Below are 17,470 nucleotides of genomic sequence, written 5' to 3'. Positions count from 1 at the left end.
GTAACTCTTTTCCTGGTAATCTGTATATTCACATAATAATTTACATCCACATTTTGTAGTCCCCCTTTTAAAAACTACTTTTGAGTACCTTACCTTCTTTTTGATGAAATTTAGAAATTCTGCTTCTTTTTCACTCTGAAATTTAAAACCTCATTTGCAATTACTTTGGTATAAGCAGTTGGATAACAATGTAGGTAACTTGTTATTTGTGTCACTTGTCTGATTTTTATAGGAAATATAATGGTCACATTGAAAGTAAGCCACTAACCATTCCAAAGGACATTGACCTTCATCTAGAAACAAAGTCAGTTACAGAAGTGGATACTTTTGGTAAGGGGAATCTTGGTAAAGTGTTCTGTAAATCTCAGCTTTACATTATACTAGTGAAAATACTTTCATTTTGTCTGTTGTGGCTAGACTTTTTGATTGTTTTTCTAATCCTTAAGTTTATTAGATAGAATGTAAAGTCTTTGTCAGAGCTTTGAAGCTCAAAATGACTTCTTGAGTTGTATTTCTCTTTCTATTCACATAACTTATAGTAAATATGATTTTTTCCATTTTTCAGGGGAGGCTAATTTATACACATTTATTACACAGTCTCTGTCTATGCTGAGATCAAAGTCAGTTTTCATTATTTTGAATTTTAGATTTTTTGCTATCTATCCCAGTCTGTTTATTTTATAATGTGGCTTGCAGAAATACATTTGTATATTTGTATTGAATCACCTATATTTACAGTAATTCAATTTGTGCTCACATTTAGTAGAAAAGGAAGTGGTTGTAGAATAATAAACTAATTTACATAATAACTAATGATTTTAAATTTAAAATGAAATTATTTTGATCCTAGAAGAGAAAGGCATTAATATGTTATTTAAAACACTGGTTTTCAAACAGAATCACTTGAGCAGCTCTATAAAAATAAAGAATTCTCATACTTAGGAGATTCAGTAAATATTAAGTAAGTTCTGGGAATTTATATATTTTTAAATGTTCAAAGTGGTTCTGATTTTTGAGGAGGTGTGAGAACTAATGGTTTACATTGTGCGAGGAGTTAAAATAACATTTTTTTAAAAACATACTTTTGGTAGTGTTGTATGAAGTATCACTATATAATTTGGCCCTTCTTGTGTTAAATCATACCACCCCAGAAAAACCTTCAGATTCATATATCATCTGTATACTGTAGAATTATTTTGTGATTCAGAGTGGCTTCAGTATATTGGAAAGTTGATTCTACATCTACAAAGATTTTATGCCTATATGGGGAAAGGGTGTCCTAGAACCCAGAAATGTCATTGAGAAACAACTTAAGTCAGTTGTCTAGTATCATTATGATTGGTTATGTCATTTTTTTCTTTTAAACTATTTTTCATGCAAAATTTGAAAGTACTGTGACTTTTTTTATTGTAACGTGTTTCACTATCCTATATGTATGCTTACTTGCTGTAAAATGTTCACAGACATGTATAAATACAAGGATACATACACATATCCTGATTTCTATGTACAGATTTTTGTCACTTTTACTAATAACTAATCTTTACTGAATAATTATTAGCTAATTAGCTTTAATAATAGCTTAAAATTCCATATTTTATCAGCTGTTGCTGTGCTTTACTTGTATGAACTTACCCTCACAATTCTATGAGGTATATAACGATTATCAAGCTTTATAAAAAAACAAAACTCATTAGATAGAGGTTAAATAACTTGACCAGGATTATACACGAAACATGGTAAAAACAGTCAGTAAGAACTAGACTGTTAATGAACTTAAAAATTGAAGTTAGGGTACTGTGGCTTCAGAACATAGCTTAATCAGATATTTGCTTCACTTGTACAATTTTGACAACTAATTACCAGTGCTACAAGTTTAACAATTGGCCACAAAATATCAAGAGCATTTCAGTTCTTCAGAATAAGGGGGAGATGGTTTCTTTATGTTTATATTGGTATATTTATTTATGAATCCATGCTGTGTATGTGTGTTTAGGTAAAAGTAGAGGATTTTCTGCTTGAACTCTAGGTACTCTCAGGAGCTTAATGGAAATTACTAGGCTTGATAAACGCTTAAGTTTTCTTTTAATTCCAATATCCTATAAAAAGGTCAGGTGTATAATTATATTACTGAATACAAAAAGAAGAATACCTGGATTAAATATATAGCGAAGAATATGTATAATTTTCACTTTTGCTGAAGGTATATATTATTTTTATTTGTATAACTATCTTAAAAGTATATCTCAATTTATATTAGCTATTATAAGTTCCTCATAAAGAACATAAGAACATTTGAATGTCACTTGGCAGTTTGCTGTTAAATTCCCCAGAGGTAATCTGTGAGTATGGGCAGACATGGAGAATTAGAACACTTACTTCAGTTAATAAATTTGAAAACCTTTAGATACATAGATCCCTGTAGGTCTGTTTCATCCATTTCCCTACCCTTCTTCCAGAAAGTTATTCAGAAGGCTTAACTAGTTGATTTTAGAGGGGGGGAGGATAGGAATCCTCCAACCACTTCTGGGTAAATTTTTTATACTGATGTTCAGAACCTGAACATCATACTCACACACAGACACACACACACACACACACACACGCACGCACGCACGCGCGCGCGCAATTAAAATAACTTGAAGGAAATAAAAAATTTACTCGTTCATAAAAAAATTTGTAATTTTTGCTCTCCACCTCATAGAAATGATGTAAGTTTGGTTAGTTCATTTTTGATATTTTAAATAAGTCTTATTTTGAGTGGTATTTTAAAAATATTTTTCAGTGTGATTTTAAAATAGCCTCAGGTATTACATTTTGCAACTAAAATTTTTTGAAAGCAGTGTAGATTGTTTTATTATGTGCCAGTGGGAACATACAAATTAATGTTTATAATGTGATTTATTTCCACATTTTTAGGAAGCCTTCTATAAAATGATGTTGATATTTTGGACTACACTCTGGCAGAAGTAAACCAGAATATATGAATTGAAAAGAGAGATGGAGTCATATTTATTTTCAGAGAAGGCTAATTTTAATGTGAACCCCTAAGAATGAAATAGTTTGTTGAAAGGGTATGGTTTTATTGGAAATACGTAGTTCATCAGCTTTTCTTGCAGGAGCAGATAATTTATTAAAGAGTAGATTTATTTAATTTATTATTTTAATCTGCAGTAACTCAAAAATTACTAACCTTCCATTAGAGCAGTAAATAACTAACAAAGTTTAGCATTCTTCACAGAAATGAATATAATTAAAACTGTAGTAGTCTACATTAGGTTGTATTCTATAGCAGCAATTTTCAACAGTGTGCTGAAAGAATTTTGAAAACGTGCAGTACCTGACTATTTAGGAAGGGACCCTGTCCCCTTTTCCCTTAAATTTTCAAATTTTAAAAAATGACAACAGCTAATACAAACAACAGTAGCCATCTGGTATGAATGAATCAAAATCAAAAATCATTCTTTTTTTGATGGGGGGGGTCAGATGGGCAAAATCATATTTTGGTGTGCCACAGAATTTTAGTAATTAGCTTATGAGTGCCATGAGATTAAAAAGATTGAAAATCACTGTTCTGAAGTACAGCTCAGATTCTTTAAAAAAAAAAACCAACTTGATTTATAATGTCTGTAAAAAATAGCTAATCAACTAAGAAAAGACCAGCTCATTTTGCAATCATATATTTTAACAACAATTTAATTATTGCTAATCATTGCAGGATTATTTTAATTATTTAATTTATGTGGTATTAAAATTTAGTTTTAAATGCCAACATTCTTAATCTGTTTTCTGCATTTTTAGATTCTCATATCTTTAATCCTTATGTTGCAAATCACCAACTAGAATTAATATCTAGCATATTTATAGTTAATTATAGCTGAATCTTCTAAGCTGTTTATGAAAGTAAAACTTTGTTTTTAACCTTTATTTTTCAGCATTGCATTACTTTCCAGAATACCAGTGGCTGGTGGATTTCACAGTGGCTGCTACAGTTGTATATCTAGTAACTGAAGTCTACTACAATTTTATGAAGCCCACACAGGAAATGAATATCAGCTTAGTCTGGTGCCTGCTTGTTTTGTCTTTTGCAGTGTATCCTTAAAAACATTATTAATGTTAATTTATGAATTTGTGTTTTCCATTTTACAGCTACCATTAGATCTCATCTCTGATTTGAAAAAGATTTTAGATCATTAGAGAATTTTTTCTTTATTTAATTGAAAAAATTTCAAAGTAGAGGTAAATAGTTTAAAAACTGAAATGCAAGGAAAGAAGCCAGTTGCCTTCCTTTCCTATCCTCAGTCTCATTTCGAGCCACCTTTACCTCTCTTGGGATTTTTTCTGTATATTTAAATGTTACGGGATAATGGTATTTCTTTAATTTTAGATATTATTGCTCCATCTCCTTCCTTTTTCTTTCTTTTTCTATTTCAAGAAAGTAAAGAGACTTTTTAAAATTAAATCAGTCATTGGTTTTAGTTACATCTATGGAAATATTTATAGCTAAGCATTATTATTACTTTTCTTGAACAATTTTTTATTCTCATTCTTAGAATTCTATACCTCAGTAGTTCATATACCTCATTTCTATTTTTGTTTTTCCATGGAAATACCTCCTAGAGAGGATATGTCAACACTTGGAACCCTCAGTTCTCTAAACTTCCTACATATCTCTTAATCGTGGAGTTTTCTTCACTGTCTTCAAAAGAATTCCCTGTGCCTCTTTTTGGATCACATAATCTCCTCTTCCTCAGTTTAGTCTTCTTTTGGCTGAGTGTATTCTTCTATAGTGTCCTTAGAAAGGGGGGCACTTTTAAAAAACATGTTACATGCCCGAAATTACCTAACACCTCCTGCCCACCCCACCCCACCCCTGCTGCATCATAGCCAATTAATAGTTCGACTCAGCACAATTTTTAAGAAAGAAATAGTTTATCTTCAGAGTTTGAAGATGAGAGATCGACTGCCCTCTTGCGATTGGCATATGCTGCCCTTGCCCTCTTATACCCTCTAGAAGCCTTTTTCTTTATCCATTTGGTGCTTTGAGGTTTCATTAATGTTTCAGGTTTAGCTTTTAAATATGGAAACTCATTTTCTTTACTACTGGGCAATAATTTTATTTTTTCTTATTTTTATTAAAATTAAATATTCTCTCCTTCATTTCCACCTCTCCAGAGGCTACTTCTCCGCTTTCTCTTTGGTGTTCACATCTGTATTTCCATATGAATACAAAACCACGGCTTAATTTCAGTTTCAGGCTTTTACTATTATTATTTCTTCTGGAAATGAGGACATTGCACCTCCCCCTGGGTTGTCACTTACCACTGATCATTTCTCACTCTCCTCGTCTTCTGAGTATAGTAATGTCATTTAAAAGAACAATATTTAGTGTTTATGTTCTGATCATGTAGACTCTATTCACAGATAAATATTTGTCTTAATTTTTCATTTGCATTGTTAATCTTTGTACATACTGTTAATTCAGCCTCAGACTTTTCTGGTTGTATAAATCTCTCAGTATGTTCAAAAACATCAAGTAGTATGTCAGTTACATCTCTTGGAGAGCGTTCTTCTGGAGCCCTAGTCTGCATTGGTTAACCTTCCCAACTAATACATATCCCCCAAGAAACACCAGTTACTTCTTAGGTATTCTTTTTTGCATCTCTTGAATTGGTGCTCTTTGTTTTATATTTTATATCTGACTCTTGCTTGGTTAATTTTCTTATTTTGGTGGATCATATCCTCCAGTGTTATTATCAGAAAGGTTGCATGGGAAATGCATTTTTTGTGACTTTGCACACCTGATAATATTTTTGTTCTACCTGAGTATTAATTGATACTTGGATTAAGAATGGAATTCCAGGTTTAAAATTCTCTTAATAATTTGGAAGGTACTATTTTAATTGTCTTTGAAAAGTTCCATTCTTGCTCTGTAAGAATTCTAGTTTGCCAGTCTGATTTCTGAAATTTTTTTGTATGTCATGTATTTTTTTCCTGTGAACCTTTAACATCTCCTCTTCAGCTACCCAGTGTGCTAAAATTTATTATTATGTGCCTTGTTGAGGATCTCTTTTCATTTATTGTGCTGGGACTTCACCAGTCTGGAAACTTGTGGTCTTCTAGAAAATTTTTTTGAATTATTTTGAGTTATTTCCTTTTCTTCATTTTCTCTGTTTCTATAATGTTGATTGTTTAGACATTGGATTTCCTAGATTGGTTCTCTAAAACTCATTTTCTTGTATGTTTATGTTTGTTTCTATTTTTATATTTAATTTTCTGGGAGATTTTTCTCAACCACCTCCAATCCTTTAGTTGAGTTTTTAATTTATTCTAATTTCTAATTTTTAAGGGATCTTATTTCTATCTTTTTTCCTCTTACCTTTATGGAATCCTACTTGTTTTATGATTACCTTGTTTTGTGTGTATTTGACATACTCATAAATTTTGTCAAGGTTTTCTTTATGCCAAGTATCTTTTTCCTCTAAGTTTTGGTTTGGTTTAGTTGCTGTCTCTCATGCTAAAGACTTTCCTTAGAGAGATCTGGTGATTTGTGGCTGTTTGTATTTAAGTGTGAGGCACAAAAAGACTAGAAGCTCTGAGCAAATAGTGAGGCAAGTTGTTGAATCATCTGGATAGGCCAGAAAAGCTCCTGTTTATTACCCTCTCCAAACCGTGCGTCTCTAGACTTCTTTCATGCAGGGAAAGGTTTAAATGGTTACTTAAAATATATGTATATATTTTTAGTAGTGTTTTTTTCCTAATACCACCACTGACACACTCACACTTTAACCCCTGTCTGACCAGTTTTTTATTCCTTTTGGAGTTCTGCAGTAAAATCAGACTGCATCTTGGCTTTCTGATGAAGCTTCCTCATTCTGTTTGGTCATTTACTACATGTTTACCTGCTTTGTAGCCTCCACAATTTTACTACTGTTTTTCTTTCATTTACTGTATTTACTTCAAAACAGAAGCGTTCTTTTACAGTCATTTTGGTGTGGTTGGGGAGAGGACGAAAATAAGCAAATATGCTAAATCTGCAATTTTTATCCATAGGTTTATATCGTCTCTTTGGTTAAGATTCTGTTGTCTGTCTTTTTCAGGAAATTTTGTTAGTGAGGTGTTTGATTTCTTTGAATGAATTTTTAATTTCTTATCTCCCCTTTTCTATTTATTTTATACTGTATTCTGATTTTTCTCTTAATTTTCTCTTTTAAACTTTCTGTTGCAATTTTTGTATCAACTATTATTTTTTTTATTTTTACAGTTTTTGTCTGAATATTACATTTTTATAGCATTTATGTGTCATGGATATGTATACTCTATTTCTAAGGATATTAATATCTTTCAAGTTTTAATTCAAACCTTGCATTATTTATCTTGAGTCCCTCTTTTTGCTTTAATCACAGTCATGTTAAAGATTTTCTCAAATTTCTCATGAGTTTTGAGTTTTTGTTTATATTCATGAAGGTGGTAAGGAAAAATTGGAAGTTTTGTGCAAGTGACTGGAGCTTACTGATAGGTAGACTTTATACTGGATGATGAGTGGAGACCTGACAGCGTTCCTGGAGGAACCTCTAAATATCAGTTTTTGCAGGTTGTTGAGCCTATCATTTTCTCCAGAAAAAGACTGTTTATTTTCCCATCTGTGGGGTATAAGCCTGAGAGCCAGCATTGTGGGAGCTGATTGGGGAAAAAGACTCAAGAGACTCAGCATTCAGTGTGCAGGCAGTAATTTAAATGTGAGTTAGTCTATGTACTAATGCCTCTCCCTGCCCCCCTGTTTTCAGCTCTTCATTGTTACCCTGAGTTTTATCTACTGCTCCCAAGCCCAGTCTTTTCTGGTTTAACCTTAATTCTGCTGGGTTCTGCCAGAGTTGGGGAAGGACCTAAACTATTTGATTAGGCAAAACAGAAGATCTGGGAAGTCTAATTACTACTCATGTAGACATTCAGCAAACCATTCTGTTTCCATCCATTCTGCAACCCTGCTTTCAGAGGTACTTGCTCTCTCCAATTCCTGACTTCCAAGGTGTATTATTAATGAATTGTCTTTTTACTGGTTTCTTCCTATTGTAGACCCAGCATCGCAAAGAAAGCTAAAACCTAAATCAGTTATGGCTTGTCCATAGACTTAGTGTCATCCAAATTTTGTTGAAATATCTTTTCTACTTTCAATTCTTTTCCTATTTTTTGTTTTGGGGGATTTTTACTTTCCTTCTTATGTGGTTTATTTAGTCAGAGTTTGTGAGCAAGCAATGTAAATGCGTATCTTACATCTTATATTCAACCAGAGACTGCTAACCCGGTTTTAAAGCTGTAAGAGAATTTTATTTAAATTATGTGATATGATTTGACATTCAACACCACTGTTCTATTTCTCTATTGACTCTTTTGGATCGATTTAGGTATAGTTTAGACCAAAAGAGCCGGAACAAGGCCTGAAGAGTCAACATCTTTACAAAGTGTATATTGTACTGGGTAGACATACTGATCATGTGTGCCAGTAGAGAAACATGCCGTGTTACACTAATTTCAAGAGCAAGTTAAATTCAAGCATTTAAAATATTACTATTTAGTTCTATAGTATTAAATATGTGAAAATACTCTTTAGTCAGAATAAAGACCCATCTCTAGACATTAGATCATGTGAATCACACTAAAAATATTTTAACTTGATAATTAGTACGATATGTCATTAATTTTTTTATACTTTGACTCCTCATGTTCTGAAATATTGTTTATTATGGAATATTCTTATCTTCATTTCTTCATGGTGTATAGAAATATTAAAATAGTATCTATGCTATTTGCATAAAAATGCATATTCTTGATATTCCGTTTTATTTAACGTATATATATATTGCCCTTAATACTCACCAGAGAAATTAGAAAAATGTGCTTAATAGCTATTCCAATTATTGTGTGAATAAATTTCATCTTTCATTTCACTCAGTAATGCCTAGTAACCTGAGAGCAAAGGTCCCACGCAGTCTTCAGCACTAAACTGGCTCTGCTTAGTTACCTAAGTAGTGTACTTGGGAAAGGCACCGGACAATAGCATCCCTGCAAGAATCTAGTAGCTGTCTGTCTGTCCCAGAGAGGACAGAAAGGGCTGAAGGGCTTTAGAATCCAAGCTATTTTCTGCCAATTTTGACCCTCCAACAAAAGGTGTGGGGAAGAAGGAAAGTAAAATTGTGTGTGTGTGTTTGGGTATGTGATTTTCCTTCAAACTTGTACCATGTGAAAAAGTGACCTACGTCCTTCAACGGCATGCAGGAACTAGAATTAAATGCTAGAAACCCAGATTAATTCCAAGGAGGAGCCTGTTTATAGCCTATCTTTTATCTTATTATAACGTATCTGGTATGCCTTTCATAGCCTGTGAGCAGAGTCTAGCTGCAGTGACCTCTATGTGTCTTCTCTTTACTTTCTTACTGTCTGTGCCAACTTATTAGTCAAACACATGTATCCATTGATTACGTAGGACAATGGCCTCACTTAATTGCAGTCACACATGAATCGGTTGATTCAGAAATTCTCTGCTGTTGTTACTGATGAAATGTCCTTTGTTAAAGTGGTCCCTAAATTAGACACATAAAACTTCACCTTAACAGTGAAGAAGAAAATGTTTTATTTACATGGTTATCTTCCCATGAGTTTTATTTGACATACTTTTGTGTGACAACACCCACAATTTTTACAGAATCTTAAAAGTTCTAAAAGTCTGAGAATGACTTTTAAAAAGTGTGTACTACTTAAATCCTGGGACATAAAATAGCACCTCTTGTCTCCAGCCCTGTGTTTTGCTTCAACTGAGTGGTACAGGCATCTCAGCTATCAAACCTGCTTGCAATCTTACTCCTAAACCCAAACTAACCCTCTCCTACCCATTTGTAATTCTAACCATCTAGTTGACCAAGTCTTTATGTTCCAATTCCATTTATGCCAAGTTGCATGATATTGGGAAGGTAAAGAGTAAAGAAAGCCTCAGAGTGAGGGTTAAGCAGCTGCAGTAATTGTCATTTTTGTATGATGGCCCACGAAGTCTTAGACACTGAAGAAGTGCTCCTGATATTATAATGTGAAGCATATTTTTAAAAAATTTATGGTAAAGAATAAGTGAAAGGGTAAAAGTAGATTTTGAAGAAAACATTTTTTGGTGGAAGTAGAACTTTTAAAAATTAAAATACTCTACATTCAATTTTATAAAGACCCTTCTCTTAGGAATAAGCTGTATCACGCAGTAATATTGAATCAATTACGTGAACTTGAGTGAGAAGAAAGCTATTCTACAAATAGATAAAGCTTCTCAGTAGTTCTATTATATTTGGTTAAAGAACTGGATCATTAGTCACATTTTCACAGCACTTGTATTTTACAATGTGGATGGTTTAAGGTACAAAACCCTATTATGTATGTTTTCAGGGCTATGTTTTAAAATTTTAATTTGCTTTGGTTTCCAGACATGCAAGTTTTATACAAAGCAAAAAGTTGTGAATGATTTAAACTGAAATAAATTCTGAGGTTTTCTGTGTTAAATATTCAGTTCTATGTGTAGATTTGTAAATTAAAGGTCTGTAACTTAAATGCTATATGGGTTTGTTGAAGGAAACATACAACTACAGCATGCGTAAATCACCTTTCCTAAATTCCTTAAAATATTCTAAATTACTCTATCCTTACTTTAGAAAAATGTTTTGCTTTAGAGTAATAAGAAAAGCAAAACACTATATCCTAAAGTGAATTTCATAAAGTATCAAGTCTCCTAGTGAAAAAGAAACAGTCAAAGCTATTGAATCTGAGCTAAGGTACTTGTTTTGTCTTGAAAATTTGTACATAGCATGTGGTGTCAAAGCTTTGTTTCTTTTATAAACTTTTGGACATCTTCTGTGACATTAATGCTCCCAAATTGGTTTGCCTTTCAGATCAGAAACCTAGGGTTACATAGGGAACTTATTTAGGAGGTAGGATTATGATTCTGTTTATTAATTTATAATGATGTATGGCCCTTTTTTTAGCTTGGTAGTGATTATTTTCCTTCTGAATCTGAAAATTTAAGGGTAATCTTTATTGTTTTATTTTAATCCAGGAAATTAGATAATAGGGTTTTTGCGTTGTTTGCTTGCATGCTTTTATTTTTAAATAAAGGCTGTGTATTATGCTTTCAAAACTCTTTAGCTTTTATTTTCTGCCACAATCTGGCTAAGTTGAGGCTGTGTGGATATAAGCTTCTTGTGATATGGGTTTTACATATGCATAGTAGTTTTTAGCTTGTATATGAGAAAATCTTAGGTCTGTTTCTTTTCTTTTTAACTAAAATATACCAATTAAACCATTATCTGAAAGAAAATATGAAAAATATTTCAGTTAGAGGTTATCCAAGTGAGGGTTATTTTGTTTGTTTTTTTTTAACACTGGAAGACAGGATTAAATTGTTTTTAAAAGGATTTTACTTGCTAGGTCATAAACAAGTATGTACTTATTGTTGGTTTTCAATATATACACTGTAGCAGATTCTTGATAATAGTTTCTAGGTTTATTTGCAGAGAAACTGCAATGTATTTTGGGTATTTTAGTTTCCTTTTCTTATGGAAAAATAGATATGGGAGATTTAACCATCAGAATAGGAAAAAAACAGGTCTTTTTAAATTATTAGTTGTAGCAAAAACAAGAATATAACCTTTAATAGTGTAGAAAAACTTTCAGTTTACATGAAGATCACTTAGTTGAGTAAAAATGTGATCTGTTTTAATAGATAATGGTTAATTTTGTGAAATTCGGAGAAACTTCTGAAAACCTCTGTGTTTATTCCTTAGGAGACTATTAGATTTGTCTGTGGGCATCAGAATATTTCTTAGAATATGATCTTGTCCTATTTCTTTGCTTTTCAAAAAAGCATTGATAAAGCATCTTGAATTACAAAATGTTATGTTATAGAAGACATTTTCTTAATACAAGAATAGGGCCTTTAAAGCAAAGTAAATACAAACTAAGTTAAAATATATTAGTGACTTGATAAGTATTTTTTACTTATGTTATCCTAGTTTTGAGAGAAATGCCATTTTAGAACTAAATATTAAGCCTGTTGATCATTTGAAAACTCTTATTTCACCTTGAAGATAAGTATATTTAAAATACTTCCCACTGAGTAATCTTTCTAACTGTCCGTGATTTTTCTTTCCTATTGTGGTTTTTGTATTTGCATTGATAAATTGTGGCCAAATACAAGTTGCAATAAATGTTGATATTAAATTAGACCTTTAAAAATATCAACCACGTAGCACATGTGGCTTAGTTAGGTGGGTGTCACACATCTGATTCCTGGTCAGGGCACAGGCCTAAGTTGCAGATTTGGTCCGTTATTGGGGCGCATGCAAAAGGCAAACAATCGATGTTTCTCTCCCTCTCTTTCTCCCTCCTTTCCCCTCTTTCTAAAATCAAAAAGTACGTTATTGGGTAAGGAAATAAATAAATCAGCCATGTAGCAGAAAAAAGTTTTTCTTACCACTAACATTCTATTTAAGGGTTGAGATTTTGTAATAAAGCAAAATAAGTTATCATTTAAAGTAGGTAGGTGGTCCATTCATCTAAGATTGACACATTAATAGGGGCAGAAATTATTAAATAAAAAGAAAATTACTATTTGCATATGAAATTTTGAGTATTTACTAAATAACATTCTTTATGAAAGTCTACAGAATGATCTGCGAAAATAATAACAGAGGGATATAGTGGGGAAAGTTTACTCACAGTGAAGGTACTTGCCCATTATTTCGACTAAGGCATAACTATAAATAAATGCCATGATTTTACCTAGTGTTTTTTTGTTATACATGTCGGTAAATACACAAGCCTTATTTTATCAAATTTTATAAACATTATCAGGTTGTATTTATAAAAGTGAAAAATAAGTCTGTCTAATTGGAAATTGCGGACAATTTATGAACAAACATACTCAAATGAAATGGCTCTTAGAGAAATTTTATTTTAAATCCACTCTTATAGCATTGGATTGGCCAAAAAGTTTGTTCCTTTTTTCCCATAAGATGGCTCTAGTAGCACATAGTTGTCTTTAACTTCATTTAAAACAATTTTATTAGATTGTATAGCTGCCATATCAGCATGCATTTAAAAAATATCAAAATTGGTGAGGTTTTGTGTAGCCATTTTAATATTAAAGATGAAAGAAAATATGCAACTTTTTTGGCATGTTATGCTCTTGTTATTTCAAGAAAGGCAAACACAACTGAAATACAAAAAAAAAGATTGTGCAAGTGTATGGAGAAGGTGCTGTGACTGGTTAAATGTGTCAAAAGTGGTTTATGAAGTTTCGTGTTGGAGATTTTATGCCGGACAATGCTCTACAGTTTGGTAGACCAGTTGAGGTTGATAGCGATCAAATTGAGACATTAATTGATAATAGCATTATACCACGCAGAAGATAACCAAATACTCAAAATATCCAAATTAAGTGTTGCAATTATTTTTACCAGCTTGATTATGTTAACTGCATTAATGTTTGGGTTCCACATAAATGAAAAAAACCTTTGTGACTTCCAGGCAAGATGGTGGCATAGGTAAACACAGCTCACCTCACTCGATGACATCAAAATTATAACTAAACTGTAGAACAACCATCACTCAGAACCATCAGAAATCGAGTTGAATGGAAGTCCAACAACCACGGCATTAAAGAAACCACATCCATCCAGATTGGTTGGAAGGGCAGAGATAAGGAGATGCAAAATGGGCTAGTACCACACCCACGTTTGGTGGATAAAAGTTTAGGAGGGATATCTTGGGAGCAAGGAGTTAACAGCCCCACGTAGGGCCCCCAGCCCAGGGTTCCAGTGCCAGGCAGATAAGTTCTCATAACTTTTGGCTGCAAAAACAAGTGGGGATTGAGTGGGAGAAACTTCTGGAGTCCTAAGCAATTCCTCTTAAAGAACCCATATAGGGACTTACTCAGTCTCCTCCCTCTGAGCTCTAGCACCAGGGTAGCTGCTTGAGGCACCAGTGGCATATAGGAAGGAACTTAAGTGCTTGAAATGAAGGCGGGAGCTGGGGCACAGCCTTCTCCCAGAGAGAAGGGCAGACAGAGGCCATTGTCCTTTTTCTGAGCTCTCTCCCCGCAGAGCCACAGAGCTGGCAGGTGGGTGCCATATCTAAAATGCCATCAGCCTGGCTAACACTGTTTGCCCAACCCTGGAGATGCTCAGAGACTCTGTCCTGTCCTACTTAAGGGCCTATCTAAACTGTTAACCATGACTTTTCCATATGGGTGACTGGTGTTGGCTCATGCTTCACAAATTCCTAAGCCTTCAAACAAGCAACAGCTGGCCTCAGTAAGTCCCCAGCCTCCGTACCTCTTGCTAGATGATCCCAGGCCCAGAACTAACAGCAGTCAGCGTAGATTCAGAGATTGGCTTCACTTGGTAATCTCCAAGTCCAGCACAAGTAACAGCCATCTCAGATTGCTTTATAGCTCATTCAGGGTGGCCCCAGGCAAAATATAAGTCGGGCTAACCTTGGCCTTCACCACATGGGAAACCCCAGAGCCTATACACCGAGTGGACAGCTACAGACCACGTTGAAGCACCACCACTCTGCTCATGCACAGCTGATCCTCCACAGAAGTCAAAGGTCGGTGTCAGTGGTCACAGCTAGTTCTTGCAGCTGACTGGGCTGGCTAAATTCCTCCCACTGACCTGCTAACAAGCAGTCAAGGTGCAACTACAAGAGGAGGGTGTATTTAGCCCATATGAAGGGCACACCTCAAATACCCACCTTGGTTATAGGGGAGGCTGTGCCGCCTGGACCCTACAGAATTCCTGCCACATTAGGCCACACTACCAAGACATGGAGTCAAAGTAGCTCTACCTAATAGAAACAAACACAGAGAGGCTGCCAAAATGAGGAGACAAACATGGCCAAGTGAAAGAACAGATCAAAACTCTAGACAAAGGGCTAAATGAAATGGAAATAAGCAATCTATCAGATGCAAAGTTGAAAGCACTGGTTATAAGGATGCTCAAGGAACTTCGGGCGGACCCCAACAGCATAAAAGATCCAGGCAAAACGAAAGATACCCTAACTGAAATGAACAATTTACAGGGAAACAGCAGTAGAGGGGATGAAGCCAAGAATCAAATCAGTGATTTGGAACATAAGGAAGCAAAAAAACAACCAGTCAGAAAAAGGGGGGAAAAGGAATCAAACAAGTGAGGATAGTGTAAGTAGCCTCTGGGAAAATCTCAAGCATTCCAACATTTGTTTGATAGGGTTGCCAGAAAGAGAAGAGAAAAGAACAAGAAATTGGAACTCTATCTGAAAAAAAATAGTGAAAGAAAACTTCCCTAATTTGGTGAAGGAAATAGACAGGCAAGTCCAGGAAGCACAAAGAGCCCCAAACAAGATGGGTGCAAAGAGGCCTACTCCAAGACATCAAAATTAAAATGCCAAAGGTTAAAGATAGAGTCTTAAAAACAGCAAGGGAAAAGCAGTTAGTTACCTTTAGGGGAGTTCCCATAAGACTGTCAGCTGATTTCTCAAAAGAAACTGCAGGCTAGAAGGAATTGGCAAATATTAAAAGTCATGAAGAGCAGGGACCGACGACCGAAGCTATTTTTTAGAATGGAAGGGCAGATAAAGAGCTTATCAGACAAAAAATGAAAGAAGTTCATCATCACCAAACGATTATTACATGAAATGTTAAAGGGACTTATTTAAGAAAAAGATCAAAACCATGAACAACAAAATGGCAAAAAAATACATATCAACAATTGACTCTAAAAAACAAACTAAGCAAACAAGAATGGACAGAATCATGGATATGAAGAATGTTTTGATGATTGCCAGATTGGAAGGAAGTGTGGGAAAATGGGTGAAGAGGTGAGGGGATTAAATACATATAGGTAATTACAGAATAGCCAAGAGGATGTAAAGTACAGTATAGGAAATGGAGTAGCCAAAGAACTTATATTCATGACCCCTGGACATGAACAATGGTGTGGGGACTGCCTAAGGGACTGGGGGTGCTGATTGGAGAAGGGCAAACAGAAAAATTGGGCCAACTGCAATAGCATAAACAATAAAACACAATTTTTTAAAAAACCTTGACTGTATTTCTGCGTGCATTTCTTTACTTGAACATAACGAAATGTTCCATTTTTAAAACAAATCATGACTGATAATGAGAAGTAGATACTTTAATGTGGAACAGAAGAGGTCATGGGGCAAATGAAATGAACCAATACCAACCACACCAAAGGCTGGTCTTCATCCAAAGAAGGTAGTGGTGTATATATGGTGGGAACGGGAGTGCTCTATCTTATGAGCTCCTTTTGGAAAATCAAACAATTTCAACTAGTACTGCTCCAAGTTAGACCAACTGAAATTTTAATCTTGAATTAAAATCTTATTTTAATTCATAGGATGTGGAAATAATCTCAGTGCATGAGATTGAAAAGATTAGTAAAAGCATACTACTGTGCTTTCTACATTGTGAATTTGTATGTACTCTGGGTTCTGTTAAACTCTAGGATATAATATCCTTTTTAGAGTGAGGAGTAAATTGTAGATCAAAACTTTATTAAAATATAGATTGGTTTTTCTAAAATGCTAACTTTTTATCAAGTAATATGTATACATAGTTTATATAGACAAAAAGTACTAGAAGTGTTATATTAAAAACCACTTCTTCCAGTCCTATTTTAGTAGTTAATTCTGGCTTTCAAAAATCTTCATATTTTAAAATATAATGTTTGTACTACTGTTTCATCAGTTGTGCTAGATAAGGAATTTTTTTTTAAACTATGCCATCATCTGTGCTTCCTCTCCGTTATGTTCTTAAACTTTACAATTTTTGCTGAAATCAGTATTTGGTGATTTTATTTATATATATATATAAAATATATATGATTTATTTATATTATTTATTTTATAAAAATATTTTTAAATACATAAATATTTAATATTTATATTATTTATTTATTTTATATATAAAACTTTTATTTATATATATATATACGCGCGCGCGCACATTATAAGGTATAGCTTCTTTTGCAGTTTTTTAATTTTCTTTGTCATTAATTCCACTATGTTTTCAGTATAGTTTTGCATAAAGTCACTTATAACTAGTATTAGTTTCATTTTTTTAATCTAAATGGATACTCTTCATGGACACCTCCATTGTCTGACTTACCTGTGCTGGTTGCTCTTCAGACCTACTATACAGTTATCCTGGGACTTACGTTGTTGTCCTTGTAGGAATCTCCTTTACCTTTCTCCCAAGTTCAGTCTCCAGTATCCAGGAGTCAGTGTTTTTCTCTGATTTGGTTTGTTCAAATGTTTTGGTAGAGCTTTCTGCCAAAGTGCATGTAAGGCAACTATATTCTAACTAGTTTTAGACTTCAGAGTTTTGAAAGTGCCTAAGTGCTGTACTCTCTAAGTTGTCCATATTTTCTTCATA

The 17,470-nt window shown here is 33.7% G+C and overlaps 1 protein-coding gene across 5 annotated transcripts in view; it reads left to right on the top strand.

Annotated features, from left to right (window-relative positions):
• TMEM161B (transmembrane protein 161B) overlaps positions 1-17,470 on the top strand; it is a 71,893-nt gene that overhangs the window by 35,223 nt on the left and 19,200 nt on the right. For 4 of the 5 annotated variants that reach the window (XM_054578578.1, XM_054578575.1, XM_054578576.1 and 1 more), the window contains 2 exons: positions 233-330; positions 3,936-4,092. In XM_054578578.1, coding sequence (XP_054434553.1) covers positions 4,028-4,092 — 65 coding nt within the window. In that variant the 5' untranslated portion in view covers positions 233-330; positions 3,936-4,027. Of the gene's footprint in view, positions 1-232; positions 331-2,939; positions 3,075-3,935; positions 4,093-17,470 lie in introns of those variants that run through there. The other variant, XM_054578577.1, reaches the window with a different exon arrangement.

This window comes from Pteronotus mesoamericanus, unplaced genomic scaffold (assembly GCF_021234165.1).
Source record: "Pteronotus mesoamericanus isolate MK-2021 breed Mesoamerican mustached bat unplaced genomic scaffold, CSHL_Meso_final contig_50, whole genome shotgun sequence".
NCBI lineage: Eukaryota > Metazoa > Chordata > Mammalia > Chiroptera > Mormoopidae > Pteronotus > Pteronotus mesoamericanus.
This window is presented reverse-complemented; position numbering and strand designations above follow the sequence as displayed.